The sequence below is a fragment of the Zootoca vivipara genome, chromosome 1, assembly GCF_963506605.1.
Source record: "Zootoca vivipara chromosome 1, rZooViv1.1, whole genome shotgun sequence".
Classification (NCBI taxonomy): Eukaryota; Metazoa; Chordata; class Lepidosauria; order Squamata; family Lacertidae; genus Zootoca; species Zootoca vivipara.
Genome location: NC_083276.1, coordinates 48,906,014 through 48,923,643, shown reverse-complemented (window position 1 = coordinate 48,923,643; position 17,630 = coordinate 48,906,014). Strand labels below are relative to the sequence as shown.

The 17,630-nt window shown below is 42.2% G+C and overlaps 1 protein-coding gene across 3 annotated transcripts in view; it reads right to left on the bottom strand.

Moving 5' to 3' along the window:
* SPI1 (Spi-1 proto-oncogene) overlaps positions 1–13,731 on the bottom strand; it is a 30,357-nt gene extending 16,626 nt beyond the window's left edge. For all 3 annotated transcript variants that reach the window (XM_035114332.2, XM_035114342.2, XM_035114352.2), the window contains exon 1: positions 13,373–13,731. In XM_035114332.2, coding sequence (XP_034970223.1) covers positions 13,373–13,417 — 45 coding nt within the window. In that variant the 5' untranslated portion in view covers positions 13,418–13,731. The remainder of the gene's footprint in view (positions 1–13,372) is intronic.
* Between the last annotated feature and the right edge of the window lie 3,899 nt (positions 13,732–17,630).

Below are 17,630 nucleotides of genomic sequence, written 5' to 3'. Positions count from 1 at the left end.
CTTCCAGGTAGGTAGCCGTGTTGGTCTGCCGTAGTCGAAACAAAATTAAAAAAATTCCTTCCAGTAACACCTTAGAGACCAAAATTTTTTAAAAATTCCTTCCAGTAGCATCTTAGAGACCAACTAGGTTTGTCATAGGTGCTACTGGAAGGAATTTTTTTATTTTTTGTTTCAACTACGTCAGACCAACACGGCTACCTACCTGTAACTAGTGCCTTAGAGACCAACTAAGTTTGTCATTGGTATGAGCTTTCGTGTGCATCTGAAAGAAGTATCTGAAGAAGTGTGCATATATCAATGTACTTCCCAGACGCTAACAGGATCCAGTCATCCAGGAACAGCAACTTTGAAGGACTGTTGGATATTTGCAGAGGGGCAAAAAAGTTTTAGAAAAGAGAGTGGGGGAACATACTTTTTTCCCTACCCCTGCTCTGAAACCTCTCCTGCCTTGGTTTGGGACTGTTTTGGATTTGGGACTCAGGTTAGAGACGGTTAGTGTCAGCCCTGAATCAGAGTGTTTGATTTATTTCTATGTAGTGTGGAAGGGGAAGTCCTACCTAGAGGGTGGGAAAAGTGCTCTTTCCTCTTTCTTCCCTCTTGAAACTCCCTGTATCATGTAGGAAGGGGAATTTAATATCATGGTGTGCATCCCCCAACCCTATTGTCAATCAATAAGAAACTATAAGCATTTAGGGGCTCAGGAAGGTGGAGGCTTTGATCGTTTTACCACCCTCAGAAGCTGGGGGGGGGGTAGCAGCCCAGGAGAGGGCATTCTTTGTGGTAGCCTCTAAGCTGTAGAATTTGCTCCCCACAGAAATGTGTCTGGCACCCTCATTTTGTAGTTTTCACCTGAAGAAAACACACCTTTTCGCCCTGGCCTCTTAGACCATCTGACAAAGGCATGCAAATGGGGCACCCTAAAGTTTCAAAAAAGAACAACAACTGGTAATCATGGTGAGGAGGACAGAGTATGGAGCAGCAACCCAGCTCCTTCACCTAGCATGACTCGCAGGGAAGAAGACACAGGCAGAACAAAAAGGCTGGAATGGATCTGCATCTTCTGCTGCCCGTGGAAGTGGCCAGAGATAGACACAGGCGGCAGCTGCAGATTCAGTCCCGCCTTTTTCTACGTCTGTCTGATGGCCCTGTCTCCATCTGAGCTTTGCTTGCCAGTGTTTGTAGGTGAGGGGCTGCTTTTGTAGCATGAAACAGGGAGGAGGAGCCATCCCACCCTCATCCCTCCAGATATGCCCTGCCTCTGCCCCCCTGTTTGGCTTCTTGACCCCATTTACAGTATTGTGTTTGCTTTGTTAGCTTTTTGCCTCTTTACCTATTTCTTGTCCTTATTTGTTTGCATTGTTGTCTACCCCACCCTGACCATCCTTCATTCATGATTTTGTACATGGAACAAGAATTGGCTTTGTCAGTTAGTTACTATGATGTGATAGAGGAATTTAAATCCACAACACCTAGCGAATGATGTGATCCTCCCTAGAGGAGGGAGAAAGGTTGTTTTCTGCTGCTCCAGAGAAGCGGACACGGAGCAATGGATTCAAACTACAAGAAAGAAGATTGCACCTAAACATTAGGAAGAACTTCCTGACAGTAAGAGCTGTTTGACAGTGGAATTTGCTGCCAAGGAGTGTGGTGGAAACGAGTCTCCTTCTTTGGAGGTCTTTAAGCAGAGGCTTGGCAGCCATATGTCAGGAATGCTTTGATGGTGTTTCCTGCTTGGCAGGGGGTTGGACTAGATGGCCCTTGTGGTCTCTTCCAACTCTATGATTCTATGATTCGATGTCACATTCTCTAGAACATCCATGCTGGCACAACTTTACAAGGGGCCACTTGGGTCACCTACTCTCACCCCCATCCACCCTCCCATCCCCTATCTACCTCGTTTCCCCCCTTTCTTCTAAGTGTCTTAACAAATGAAACTGATTTGCAAAAATGATACATGTTAAAATATGAGAGACACCGCACACACCTTTGTAATTCAAGAAATCTTTAATAAAAAATATTTTTTAAAAACAACAACAAGGGGCCACTTGGGACTTTCTGGAAAGCAAGGCCTCCATGAGGCTGTCCCAGAATAAGTTTGGCCTGAATCATTGCCGTGGAAATGCCTTAGAGCTGGTGTTTACCTCTGTGAACGTGGGTGATCTGACACTAAGTTCCAGCATAACAAAGGAGTGCCATGGTCAGATCACTTCCTGGTGCAACTAGACTTTTCCATGACATTTCTCCTCTGCAGGGAGTTGGGACTGATCCACATGTCCGCCCCCACACAACTGGAGGTGTTCCAAGTTGCTTGACTGCAGTGTCTTTCACCCCAGCCAGCATGCTCAAGCATTGGCATGGCTTTCCTAGACCTTGTCTACAAGATGCTTCTAAGAACCTGTTCAATATAGAAAGACCACCTGGGCTTCCTAAGTATGCAGCAGTTGTGAAGAAGCCATTCTGCACATGGAGTAAGCAGCTCATGCCTTGAAACTATAAGCTTCCAATTGACTTGTGTCTGGTATTTTTCAGAAGAGCCCTCTGGGGTATCACAAAAGTGGATCTCATTAGTACTCTCTGTGTAATTTCAGTGTGATATACTAGTCTAAGACTTTAAAATGATATATGGTCTTAGAACCAAAATGGAAACTTAATTCACAGCCTTCCAGTTCAAAGTAACTATGTGATTCTAGGAGAAAGGAGTTATTTAAAGGCCCTGAGCATTTTTCTGCAGTTTTGAAGTGGAATTTTTTATTCACGGCTCCATGGCTCAATGAGACTACAGTGACAGGCACTAAAGTGGGCATGTACAAAACATGAGCAAACAAGAGGAATAGAGGCCATCAGTCCATGCACAACAGCCAACAGGGAGCTCAAGAAACCACCTGTGCATTCTGCCTGACTAAAACTGTGTAAGCAGGAAGGTTGCTTAACACCTGGTGGACCACAGTACATTGCAGTATTTGGCTTGGTGAGTCACATGTTTTTGCAGGTGTGGGTCAGCAGCACGCACTCCTTTTGTGCAAGAAGAGGCGCCTTCAGCCTAAGAATGTGACAGTAAACCCATGCAAATAAATGCTAAGAACATGCTACTTATCACTGAAGTTAGACAGCAGATGCAATGGCAATCAAACAGGCACAACTGGAGAGGGTGGGTGATAAAAAGTCCACCCTGGAAAGCCACTCCTGCAAGCCACTGCTTAGGTTTTTTTCCATTCGTGTTTATAATGCCAAGAAAAGAAAAGCCTATGTGCATTTCAAAGAACTGTAAGTCAGAAAGGGATCTGAAAGTTGCCTGCTGTTTCCTTTCTCTGGTCTTGTGGCCAGTCTTTGTGGACTATGGGCTCATCCAGATGGAGGCTTCTCACGCCTTCACTAGGAGCTCAGGAAATGCGCTGGGGGAAAGTCTGTTTTCTCATTGGGCAACCTTGTAACAAGCTGAGGAAACAAACCCCGAAGAGAGCACAAGGCCGTGCTGACAGTACCATATCTGTGCCAGCTGGTGGACAGGCAGGAACCAGCAGGAGTTCACACCCTGAACATCTAGACTCCTGGAAAATGATACCTCTGAAACCATTGGTGGGTGGGCAGCCATTGGGTGCCACTTTTATGTATATTACACTACATTCGAAACTTCCTGTAACTTATGGAGACTTTGGCTCCAGTTACCAGGCTGGAGAAGAGTCGGCAACACTCCACAAGAGGGGCACACTGGAGTGCAACCTTGACTCTGTGGCATTCTCACAATATATAGGAAGCTGGCCTATACCAAATTGGGCCATTGGTTCTTCTCCTCTTAACTGGAGGCAGCTATCCCAGTCTTCAGGGATGCGGGTGGCACTGTGGTCTAAGCCACAGAGCCTAGGGCTTGCTGATCAGAAGGTTGGCGGTTTGAATCCCTGCGATGGGGTGAGCTCCCGTTGTTTGGTCCCAGCTTCTGCCCCGCTAGCAGTTCAAAAGCACGTCAAAGTCATAGCTGCCAAGTTTTCCCTTTTCTCACGAGGAAGCCTATTCAGCATAAGGGAGAATCCCTTAAAAAAGGGGATAACTTGGCAGCTATGGTCAAAGTGCAAGTAGATAAATAGGTACCAATCTGGTGGTAAAGTAAACGGCGCTTCCGTGTGCTGCTCTGGTTCGCCAGAAGCAGCTTAGTCATGCTGGCCACATGACCCGGAAGCTGTCTGCGGACAAAACGCCAGCTCCCTCGGCCTATAGAGCAAGATGAGCGCACAACCCCAGAGTCGTCCGTGACTGGACCTAATGGTAAGGGGTACCTTTACCTTTCTTCAGGAAACAGTCTTTCCCAGAACTACCTGAAGTTGGCAGGGCTGGAACCCGGGACTTTCTGCATACAAGTCACGATCAAAGTGCCACAACATTTCCTATGCTTTCACACAGGAATAGACTACTGTATAGTCCTGCTGCAACTTCCAAGAGGCATGTTTGACTACTGTTAGAAAACAGGATTCTTGACTAAATGGACCTTTGGTCTGATCCAGCAGGGTTCTTGCATACATAGAAGCATCTGAGCTTCCATCCCAATGTAAATGCAGTTTTGGAAAATCAGTTTTCATCTGAATAACAAGAGGGTAGGAAAAAATTAAACACTCCCTCCACATATGCTGCAGTCTCAAACATTTTTCTGCCTGGCTCCTGCCAGTGGCTATTTGCATTTTTTAAAAAATGCATGTTGTTGTTGTTTAGTCGTGTCCGACTCTTCGTGACCCCATGGACCAGAGCACACCAGGCACTCCTGTCTTCCACTGCCTCCCACAGTTTGCTCAGACTCATGTTCGTAGCTTCAAGAACACTGTCCAACCATCTCATCCTCTGTTGTCCCCTCCTCCATGTGCCCTCAATCCTTCCCAACATCAGGGTCTTTTCCAGGAAGTCTTCTCCTCTCATGAGGTGGCCAAAGTATTGGAGCCTCAGCTTCAGGATCCTTCCAGTGTCCTTCCAGTGAGCACTCAGGGCTTATTTCCTTCAGAATGGATAGGTTTGATCTTCTTGCAGTCCATGGGACTCTCAAGAGTCTCCTCCAGCACCATAATTCAAAAGCATCAATTCTTCGGCGATCAGTCTTCTTTATGGTACAGCATAAAATGCATATTAAACACAAATATGTATTTATGGTATATTTGGTCCTTGCAGATCAACAGCCATCTCCTACCATAAACTAAATCTCAGTTCTTATTCAGATCACAAGAAAGTATATATCTAGAAGGCATCCTATTGTTATAATAATTTTGTTTTAAAGTCTGTGGTTTAACTTTCTTTAATGCAAAAAGAGAGAAAAGAAATGTGTGTTGTGTTTTTTTGCTTTGAACTGTTGCACCAACTCTGCTTCCTGCATTCTACCCCAGATTCTTTGCAGATTCTAGTCTTGGTGGGGTCTGCTTGTATCCCCATCCCCCATAAAGTATGTTACAGTGACAAATAAATCATATGACCCTGTTGTCATTAAGAAGCAGAGTTAAGGCAAAACGCTTAACCATCTTGTAGGTGTCTTTCTTTCATCGTAACCCTCATTAGCAGCACGAACAGCCATTTTGGCAAGGAAACGAACTGGAATGTAAGTGAGACTGTAAAAAGTTCATAGTGGAACCCCATGACAGTGCAAGCTGGGAGGTTACTCAGTGAGAACATCCTAGTTGTTGCTGAAGAAGCCTTTTAAGTTCAGACAGCAGATTATAGAACTACAAGAATACAAGACTGTAGACACAGCTGCCATTATGGATGGCTTTAAAAGATTGGACACATTTATGGCTCTCACTGGCTGCTAATCATGATGACTGCATTCTGCAGCGGCATGGGAGGGAGGCAGAGCCACTGCTGCTCGGACCCCCTTCTCATGCCATTGCTGGCTATAATACTTCCCAGAATCAGAGACATCATCTCTTTGAATACCTTTGCTGGGGAACATGAATGAGAGAGTTCTGTTGCCGTCATGTCCTGGTAAACTCCTAGTTGACTATTGCAAGAATTGAATGCTGGACTAGACAGGCCTTTAGTCTGATCCAGAAGGTCTCTTCCTAGGCTCCTGTTTTCTTATGTACAAATGGAGTTATTATTTTGATGTCAATCCTGTTTTCAGGAGCTCCAAGCCCCTCCCCACAGAATTAGCTCTATTTCATGCTGCATAAATCTCCTAGATTCATATCAGTGCATAAATCATTATAGTACAGATTCACTTTATTTTTGACATTAGTTGTTCTGCCACTATTCTAAGTTGGTAGCCCTTAAACTATCAGACAGGAATCCCATATTATGTTGCGCAAGGGTGAAACCAGGCTTTATTTTACCCGGGTCAAATACCCAATTTGGTACACATACCCATGCAGATTTGCTTACACAGGCTGGGAGCCTCAGTGGTGCCCCTCTGGAGACTTCACCCGGGGGCCAAAAAACAACAACAACAAACAGCTACCGCTACCCCCCCCAATAGCTAGGACAATAACTTGTGACTGTATGCTTTTAAAAAGCATTTGTCTGCAGGTCAGCTCTTATGCATTGAGAGAAATTGTTATATAGAAGATTTTTTTAGGGCACAATCTGAACGTTAGTCAAGATCATAACTATGGGAGACAGTGAGTGGATACAATATATGACTTACGCTACATCTGATACAGCTGGGGAGAAAATTGATTCTGTTCACCTCTAAAGGTGAACCTACCATTTGAAAAATAATAATAATATGCAAACCTGAAACACAACTACCATTCAAAATTCACACATCTTCAGATTTTGTAATGAGGTTCTCCAGGAAACGAATCTGAACTAATAAGTGTATATACCAGGATAAAGTGGGTAAGGATAAGAGGGACCCAGGATAAAGTGGGTAAGGATAAGAGGGACCCAGGATAAGAGGGACCCAGGTGGCGCTGTGGTTAAACCACTGAGCCTAGGGCTTGCTGATCAGAAGGTCGGCGGTTCGAATCCCTGTGACGGGGTGAGCTCCCATTGCTTGGTCCCAGCTCCTGCCAACCTAGCAGTTCAAAAGCACGTCAAAATGCAAGTAGATAAATAGGAACCGCTACAGCGGGAAGGTAAACGGCATTTCCATGTGCTGCTCTGGTTTGCCAGAAGCGGCTTTGTCATGCTGGCCACATGACCTGGAAGCTATACGCTGGCTCCCTTGGCCAATAATGCGAGATGAGCGCGCAACCCCAGAGTCGGTCACGACTGGACCTAATGGTCAGGGGTCCCTTTACCTTTACCTTACCAGGATAAAGTGTGGATAAAATGCATATATTAGTGAAAGAAGAATAGAAAATGCATTATATTAGGAAAAATTACTTGCACAAATTTGTATATTAGTCAAAACTGCTTACAAAAATAGGTTTATTGGGAGAAATTTGTGCTAAGATTTGCTGATGAATTATCATGAAGAATTTAAAATTACACATTGTTGCAGAAATGTTGAGAACTGAATCAAAAACTGAAAAATGAGAAACTTGGAGAGCTGAACTTGAGAGATTTGTCCATCTCCAGATGCAGCCAATTCAAATTCCTCCATAAATGCACCACATTTAAATCCTGTTATTTTAAATTATGATATGAATTTTCTCTGGTAGATGATTCAGAAATACCCAACATGACTCCCTGTGATGCACAGCTGAGGCTGGTTTAACGGACAGACCTAACCTCATTTCCTTGGAAAGAATTACAAAATAACTGTATGGTTTTTAAAAAGGATTAGAAGATCATATTAAATGTTCCTTTTCGGAGCATATCAACCTCCCTGACTTCTGGATATTATTTATTTATTATGCACAACTCTCATCATTCGTCCTGGATTTCTTTCTTCCCTGCTAAGTCTTACATTTTGTGCCCTGTGACACTGACTGCATCAGTTCCAAACATCTTCTCGGGGAAAGGTAGGATTCAGTGTTGAAGCACGTAGCCAGAAACATTAATTTGATTTCATTTGCATGATATGTACAAAATCATCATCCCAAGAAGTTGCCCAACCAACATGCAACCAACCATTACCCTCTGCAATAAAAACAATACATAAAATAAAAGGAAAATAAAAAATTAATTAAAGCAAAAATTTTAAAAGTATAAGTAACATTTAAATAGCAGCAGAACAAGGGGAGCAACTTCTGCTTGGGGTTTTTTAAAAAGCCCCAGTGAACAAATAAGTTATTAACTAAACAGTGAAAGGCAAATGAGAAGACAAATGAGGAAAAGCCTGGGGAGGTTTGCTGGCAATACTGTTTTTTAACACTGAGCCACTACTCTGGTTTGTGACCCAGCTACAGTCTGACCAAGGCATTTTGGTGCCTGACAGGGGAAAGCCAAATGTCACATACAATGGTTTTAAAATATAGTACTACATAAACTTAAATAATTAGGAGGATGTACCAGCCCAGCATCTCCAAGGTAGGGCTGGGCAAGACCCCTTCCTGAAACCCTAGAGGGGCTACCAGTCAGTGTAGCAAATAGTGAGCTAGGTGGACCAGTGGACTCACTCAGTACAAGGCGGCTTCCTGTGCTCCTATTGACTAGTCGCTGCTATTTAATGGTACCTCAAAATGTGTGGCTTGTGGCCAGTCACCTTACTTACTTAGCCTGGCCCTAATCATTGACAGGTGGGGTGGCAAAGGACCCTCGTAAGGCCTAATGACAAATAGATGGGCTGTCCTGGGGAAGTGAAGATATTCATGTCCTAATAAAAGTGGGAGCGTGGGGAATATCCCTGGAAAAGGCAGGACCCCACCCCAGAAGACGCCTGTCAACTATATTATCCACGCTATTTCAACAAGGGTATCTGTCAGCCATGTCGGCCGCCTGACAGTGGAATACGCAGAACCACTCTTGCCCTCATGTACCATTGGGTTGCTTTACACTAGGGCTGCATGATTAACCTTGCATTTCTGTGGCAGAAAGCTTGGAGCTTGTCATTTTATTGGGGCTGCAACAATTTGGAAAGGCAGGGTTTGCACCTATGCATTATTGGTGACTAGGGTGGCAAGGTGAGAAAGAGGACAGAGGTCCTGCACTTTTAATAGATGTAAAAGATGGGATTTCAGTAGGTATAGCTTGTCATTAAATTGTTAAAGGTGCAAGAGTCAAGTCCCTACCCCCCCCCCCCCGAGAAGCCTCAAATGCTTTATCCTGTCCTTTTCTGTATTACTTTATCTACATCAAAAAAGATACCCTAGGGATTGTGGAGAACAAGTTATGGGCCTTCGTTGCCCTCACTCTCTTATGCATTTCTTTTTTAAAGACTGAAACGGATATAAAAGAAAGAAAGAAAGAAAAAGACTTTTGTTCCCCCAACTAGCACCAAAACTGGAGTTTCATAGCAAAATCAGAAACAAGCTCTAGAGCTTGCTTTTTCAGATGCTTTGTTTTATTTGTTGGTTACATTTGTTTCCCACCTTTTAGCCAAAGTGGCGCTACATGGAAATTGGTTGTCCACGTCCCATTTCCAGTGACAAATCTGTGAACAGGTTTCAACAAATATTTAGGGTTCTGAAAATGTATCTGCCCAGGACGAGTTATGCAAACTGACAATTCTCTCATAACATTTCTACATGTATGTGCACATAGGTAAAGGGACCCCTGACCATTAGGTCCAGTCGCAGACGACTCTGGGGTTGCAGCGCTCATCTCGCGTTATTGGCCGAGGGAGCCGCCGTACAGTTTCCAGGCCATGTGGCCACCATGACTAAGCCACTTCTGGCGAACCATAGCAGCACACGGAAACACCGTTTACCTTACCGCTGGAGCGGTACCTATTTATCTACTTGCACTTTGATGTGCTTTTGAACTGCTAGGTTGGCAGGAGCTGGGACCGACCAATGGGAGCTCACCCCATCACGCGGATTCGAACCGCCAACCTTCTGATCAGCAAGCCCTAGGCGCTGTGGTTTAGACCACAGCGCCACCCATGTCTGTATGTGCACATAGAACCACTTAAATGCCCCTATGACAAAAAAAAAATACATTTAAAGAAGTGCACAGAAACACGCTTAATCTTTAGAGGGAACTAAAAAATTGTAATGGCACATCATGAAACTGCCTTGGCAGCCATACAGCTCTCTCAGTCCAAGTGTAGTATGCATTTTTACTCAGAAGTAAGTTACAATGACTCAGTGGAACTTACTTTCCAGCAGGGTTAAACCTACCAAAGCTCAAAGTTGGTCAGCTACCTTTTGGATATCATGAAAGGATAGCAATTATTTAGGATTTCAGACATGTTCATTTTTATTGCCAGGGAAAGGTGCTTGTGGAATACTCTGCCTCAGATGAAAAATAAATTGGCCAGCCACAGCATGGAAAAAGTGGGCCAAGAAGCTTTTTCTCCATTTCTCACAACACTAGAAGTTATAGACATCCAATCATGCTGAATGTAGGACGATTCATGACAGATAAAAGAAAGCTCTTCTTTACAAAGCACACATTTACTACAGAACTTGCTCCCCCAGAAGGCAGTAATGGCCACCATTTTGGATGGCTTAAAATAGGATGATAAAAATTCATGCAGTACAGTATAAGGGGATCAATGCCTATGCTTGACCTCCACTGTCAGAGGCATTATGCCTCTGAAGACCAGTTGCTGGGAATTGTGGGTGAGCCGAGTGCTGTTTCCACTTTGAGAACATGATGCTTGACTGGATGGGCCATTGGCCTGATCCAGCAGGTTTGTTTTATTTTCTTAACTTTCTGTATTATTAACTTCTTTGACTTGGGGGAGAGTGTAATTTGCTGTCCTGCCTCTAGTGGTGATATGTTTTGAGCTGGCCCTGCTTTCTGGTAAGTGTCCATAGGGTTGCAACTTTAGTAACACTTAACTGGAAAGAGTTATATCATATACCCCCATGACTGCTTCTGGTTGTTGTTGTTTTAGTCGTTTAGTCGTGTCCGACTCTTCGTGACCCCATGGACCATAGCACGCCAGGTTCTGGTTACATCCTGTTAAACAGGATATTGCCTTATCCTACGTGGACACAAACACACACGCAAGAATTTGCAACCCCAACCTAGGGTAAATATATGCAGGGCTACAAGATGTTGGGGATTATGAACTATAGATAACTTCTCATCATATTCTGATGAGATCATCTTTAAATCAGGAAAATCCCAATATGCAATTGTCATTCCATGGGAAGCTGTCACAATTGGCACTCATGACTATCCACAATTTGGCATTTTTAAACTGAGGAAGCATTATTTAATTTTTCAGCATTCTGTAACTTTTTCTTTTTAGCAAGGAATGGCTTGAACTTTTTAAAATGATTATTTATCAAATTTATATCCAACACCTCCTCCCAAAGGAGGAGTCCAGGGTGGGACATTTGCCCATGAGATCTCTACATTGACTAGAATGTACATTTTATTTTCAAACGTCATGCTATGTATTTTGTGTACCATTTATAAGTGGCACATGCCGCATTACAAAGCAGTTACTGCAGCCTGATCCACTGAGTAGAATAGAGCCTACTCCCAAATAAGTGCACATACAATTGCAGTCCAAGCATCCTTTGTGAATATACTCAAAGGCAACTTCCAAACTACCACTATCTTGTGGGTATGATTAAATCAGATGCTGCACAAATATGGTGCATGTAGTGCTTTTTTAAAAACCCAAACCAAAAACAAACATGAACTTTTGTGATGAGAAAAGTGATAGGAAAATGCACTGGAAAGAGTGGGATAATTGCAGTGCACAAGCAGCAAAGTTAAATAAAATAAGTTTACAAACAACTACAGTGGTGCAGTATAACTTCAGTGCAAAATTTGTCCAAACAAATCAGGGTAAATCCTCGATAAAAAAGTTGCCTGGAAGAGACTAAAGATAGAAGACCAAGTAGGCAAGTAAACCGGCAACACAGAGTACATTTATTAGGTATATGTTTTGTTGGCTCTCAGTATTTACGGAGTATTCCCATCCTGGCAAATAGTGCAATGAGATATATTAACTTGTAGAATCTTCTGCAATAAAAGTAATTTACAGTGCAAACCTACACATGGTTATTCAGAAGTTAAGTCCACTTAGTTTAGTGAGGCTTCCTTCTAAGTGTGCAAAAATTGTAGCCTGAGATAATGCAAAGTAGTTCATATTGACTTTTTAAGGGGTGGTTTTGCAAATGCATTTAACTATATGCCAAATGATTTAGTATTCTACATAGTCTAACTACTGTACAGCGGTGATGGTGATGGTGATGAAGATACATCCAAAATTATTTAGGATTCTACTTACTTTCACTGAATCCTAAAGTGCAACTGAAAATGTGGTCGAGGTTCTTCTGCAGTGCTACTCAACCACACAGCCATATGTCAAGCGATAAGAAAAAAAATCAAATTTGCTTATCTTGTTTTTCCTAATACTCCTACACAGTTAAGCAAGATTCACTGGCACCTTTGAAATTAAATATGCATTTGTTTAAATTCTACAAACCTAAATATTTTTACAAGTCCTACTTGATCAAGAAAGACGTATTTCTGAGAAAACATGTTTAGCAATGGGTCGTATTTCAATGGACTTCTGGCCTGCCAAGCATGGATGAAATCTACTCCAAATATATAAGACAGCATTTGTGTGCTTAGAAAATTATAAATGCCAACCAAATTAATTAATAATTGGATACTAATTAACATAAGAAATAGAAATAAAAAGACCAAGAATATTGGAACAAGCATATAGTGAAATATTAATAAATGCTTCAGTCTACAGGAGGGGAAAGAGAGAGAATAGTTTTTATCCCCTGAACATTCCATCTGATCAACCTAAGCAGGAAGGTATTGCCTCTTTTTCCACCCTTTGTCCCATTTAAGATCGAGGAGTTGGGAAAATCAGATGAGCTCAACAGATTTTGCTTATGTTTAATGTAACAGCTAAGAGTTCTAAACAAAGATATGAAATTCCGCTGAAATATTCGGATACTGACAAGAAAATACAGTCCCTAAAAAGAGAGAACAATCCTAAAACGCATAGAACATAACTCTCTTTCCGTGGACTTTGTATTTTGTTTTCTCCCTTGTCGCCTAAAACCATATAGTATGAACACCAAAACCCATATTTAGCTATAGATTACAATATACCTACAGTATCACACAAAACCAAACAGTCAACCACAAAGCGAAGTTTTCCCCCTAGATGCTTGCTGGCTGATACCCATAAAATAATATGGGGTCATATCAGTGAAAGGCAGAAGAGATAAAAGAAGCAGAGGGGAAATGCTAACTTCCCATCCATTCGTTAAATAACAAGTCACTAATATTATACACCCACGAGCCAGCCGAAATCTTTCTAGTATTATAAATAACAAAAGAACCGCATTTTTTCCACAACAAATCATATTTTGTTTTGCAGTCTGTTGGCAAAGCCAAAGACCCCAAACTGGAATTAATGTCATATACTCACAGGGGAAATGAGGGAAAATCCTTCCATCTTGCAAGTTTGCAACATTCAGTCAACTCCTTTGTGAACTAATTTTCTAATTTCAGTTATCCAGCTTTGTAAAAAGACATCAAACAAAATAAAAATAAATAAAAATTAAAATATTGATCCTGTTTTTAAAATGGAAACAGAACTCCTTGAAGGCCCTTTGCTGTGATTGACCTCAGGACAGGAAGGACCCTAATTAGTTTTCATACTTTCCCTCAAAAGGTCTGGAGGTGAGTTCTTCCCTTCGACGTATCTGAAGTTCCTGATTTCACTACATATCTGTAGGATGGAGATAGCCCTTGAGCTGTTGTAGCCCAGTGTGACATAAGAACAAAACCCGGCCTTTCAACCAGTTTGCATAAATTACATTTAAGGAGTTGTGGTGCTCTTAACAGGAAGTCTGTCGCCAGCCTGATCGGGTACTTGCTTCATAACCAACAGCAAACATTATTGCCCAGTCCAGGCAAGAACTAGCAACTTGGTACAGATAGATAACATTTCTAGATGAAACCATGATGAGTTTATGTTGTGATATTTGCACTTCTTTCCAGAATAATCAAGTTAGGCAGGCTGTCATTTGTGACAACTGTCTATAGGACGCATTTAGGAACATGAACCCGTTTCTGTGATTCTGTTCTGCCAGGGTGATAAAAGACAGAAAATGTGATCTAAAATTGTGCAAGAATTTAGAAAGAAACTTTGTGAATGGGTAATTAACATTTATCATACTGTGGAAAGAGGTCTTGGGTCTGTAAGGCCCTGTTAGGAACCATTTGAATAATATTACTGTATTGAATATTTATTGATTAATTTTATATGGCCATCCACCAATAAATATTCCTCGGGAAGCTAACAAACAATGGTGGGGATAACTTGCATAATCGTAATGGACACCCATGCAGAGTGAGACCTTATCTATTTACACTGTGAGTATATATTGAATTATGCCACCTCAACTGTCATGGTTTCCATCCCCACACTATCCCCCAAAAGAGGTGGAGGGGGACAGCTTGGGATACTGAAATCTGTTAAAAAATCTTAATTCTCCTCAGTGCTTTTTTATATATATATAAAAAATGTTTAGGGGTACTCTCATTTTGACTCAAGAAAATCACCATTTTATATTTCAAATCAGGAAAAATAAATACTGTAAATTGAGAAAGTACAAAGATTCACAAAATGTATAGGGCTTTGTGTACCCCTGCGACCCCCCCCCAAAAGCACTGGTTCTCCTTCACAGAACTACAATTCCCAGGCTCCCATAATTCCATGGGAAGTGAGAATTACTGTTAAACCAGTTTAAATTAGTAATGTTGTCATGCTTTTACATATGCAAACTTTTGAGGAGACCTTGAGATCATTTGTGTTCCTTCCTCAGATAATGCATTAAATAATTGGGGGGGGGGGCACATTTCTCCCATATGCCTTTATCTCCTTCCTGCACTGAAAATTATCCCTTTTAGGATTCCAACTTCGACATACAAAACCTGTTAGTAACTATGAGTAAGTGAGAGTAACTGACTGGTTACTGGCCGAGATTCTTCAGTATATTCCAGTATGTTCATCAAATCCCTACTCTCTATCTTGAATAATGCAACTAAGTGGAAAAACAAATCTTCCAGGAGAAGAAGCAATTTCACATCTGAAAAGAGATTGCAGTCTTGTTACAGAAGCGACCAGCTGAATACATAAGCAGAACCTGATCAGAGACAGAGCAATGGTGTGTGTGCACTAAAGAAAAGATGTAATTGGCTATCAAATAAAGTGTTTCTCCTGGTACATTTGACACCACACAGTAGTTCCTTCTGATTGCAAATCAGTTGAGACCAATACAGATAAACCTTTCCTCGGTCCACCTAAATGGTTGCAGTCAGCAGTGGTCAGTGGGGTCGCACAGGTAGGGTGGCGTTGCGTATCTGGCTTCCTGATGGCAAGCATTGCTGCCGCTTACCCAAAAGGAGGGTGGTGAGGCACAGGGGCAATGGTCTATCACTTCTGCCACTGCACCACAATGAGCCCCCTGTGCCTTGCCCCTACTGCTCTTGGTAAGTGGCATTGATCCACTCAGTATTGGGAAGACAAGTGCCCTGCTTGTGACAGCCCGCGAATCACTGCTGGTTACAGTGCATGCTGCTGTATCTAAAGAAGTATCAGGTAGAGAGATCAGGTGCTGCCCTGAGAAATTTTTAGTGCTAGGAGTTGTGCACATTCATTCCTTCTGAATGGAAAAAATTAAGATGGAAACTATTCAAAATGTATGCCATGAATGATGAACGAGTATGCTTGAGGGGTTTTTGTTGCCCATTTATGCACATAAATAGCTTACTCGGCGGTGGGAATTACTTTTCTCCAGTGGTAGCAGCTGATATCATTAGCTGCTTCCTTGCAGCCATGTTCTTTTTCTAGAATGCCCACGATGTTGTGCTGCGCATGCAGTCTGGGGTTACTGGAAGTTGTTGTCCAAAACTTCCAGTGGGAACCAAGATGGATAAAGGGTGTTCTAGAGCAGGCATCCCCAAACTGCGGCCCTCCAGATGTTTTGGCCTACAACTCCCATGATCCCTAGCTAACAGGACCAGTGGTCGGGGAAGATGGGAACTGTAGTCCAAAACATCTGGAGGGCCGAAGTTTGGGGATGCCTGTTCTAGAGCATTCTAAAGGGGAACTGGTTGCTGTCATTTTTTTGAGACACCGGCCCTACCAATTCTCCCACACACATCAAATGCCCTGGAATCATGCAACAGTGGGGGAATTTGAGGAAAATAAAATGGTGGCAACCAGACATTGGCTGAAGCAAAACGAAACGGCAAAACATAAGCAAAACCGCTACATACTAGCAAGCCTGTGCTGGGTTGGGCCATAAATAGGGGTGACGGGGAAATTGATTCAGTTTGGTTTTATAGGCAAACCTCTCTAATCTGCACTTTCCAAAACAATACAAGAACCAAAACACAGACATCCTTTGAAATTCACACTCCCCTGAATTTTTCAGTGCAGTCCTTCAGTCAAGTAATGTGCACAAAAGTGCATACATTGTGCCCATAAAAATGTATATGCTAGCAAAAATAACATTATTTATGGGAAATTGTTTTGCAGATGTGTTTGTATTATGGAAAATTGCATACAAAAATGTGTACATTAGTAGAAATTCACACTCAAATGCTGACGAATTTTGACAGTGCCTTTTTTTAAAAATGCAAACTTATGTGGAAATGTAAAGAACTGAACTAAGATTGGGAAACTGAAAGTCACAGATTTGCCCATCCCAATAAAGAATTGATTAAGATGTACAGTGCGAACATTTATTGTTTCTATATATTGAATGCATTTTTAAAATGGAAAAGATAGAACTATGTCAAAAGACTCAGGTTCCAGGGATGTGCAGGGAGGAATTAAGGAAAGAACTAGGAAAGCTTAGACAGGAAGTATAAGAGAGACTGCCTTACTGTAGCTTCCTGGGGACATTGGTACATTAATATATTTGTCATTACACTTCTTCCTGCAGGTAGTTCACACATTGCTGTTCTAGAGTGCTGTGCAACATGGGATTGTGACAGTGTGAGAGCCATGGGCACCTACTGAATGGTGCCTGTGGGGCAGCATTAGTGATGAGCCGTCCCACCCAATACTTTACCCCCTTTCTGTTCTGTGCTTTTTAAATTTTCTGTTTTCATTATAACTTCTGTTGAGGTAACTCTAGTAAGGGTAGAACTCTGAAACGATCTGCATGTCTCTAATGGCAAGGTATCAACACCCTCAGTAAACTATAGTTTTCAGGATTCTGTCAGAAACACCATGCTAGTTAAGCTGGAATAAAACCAATATACAGTATGTTTGTAGTGCAGATGTGTTTCATGTGAAAGTGGTCTAAGCTTTGAGACCTATGTTGTTAGATTTGGTGTGGAGGAACATCATATTCCTTCAACATTTCTGTACTGAATAGTTATCATCCAATGCTGCACATGATACAGGGCAGAAGTTCATCAGAAGCAAATACCACTGCAGAAATTAAGAGCAGTTCTTCCACCCCCTCCCAATGGCTGCCAGCCACATCAGACTGAGGTGGTTTCCCCTCAAATCCTGCACACAATTTAAGGTGCTTTCTTTTTCCTCCCAACCAAACCACATCAATAATCACCTATCTGATTTTTATCTCAGTTACTTTTTAAATCAGATTTTGCCTCTCTCATGCCTTCTCTGTACTAGAATAGAAGTATTCTCTGCACACTGCAGA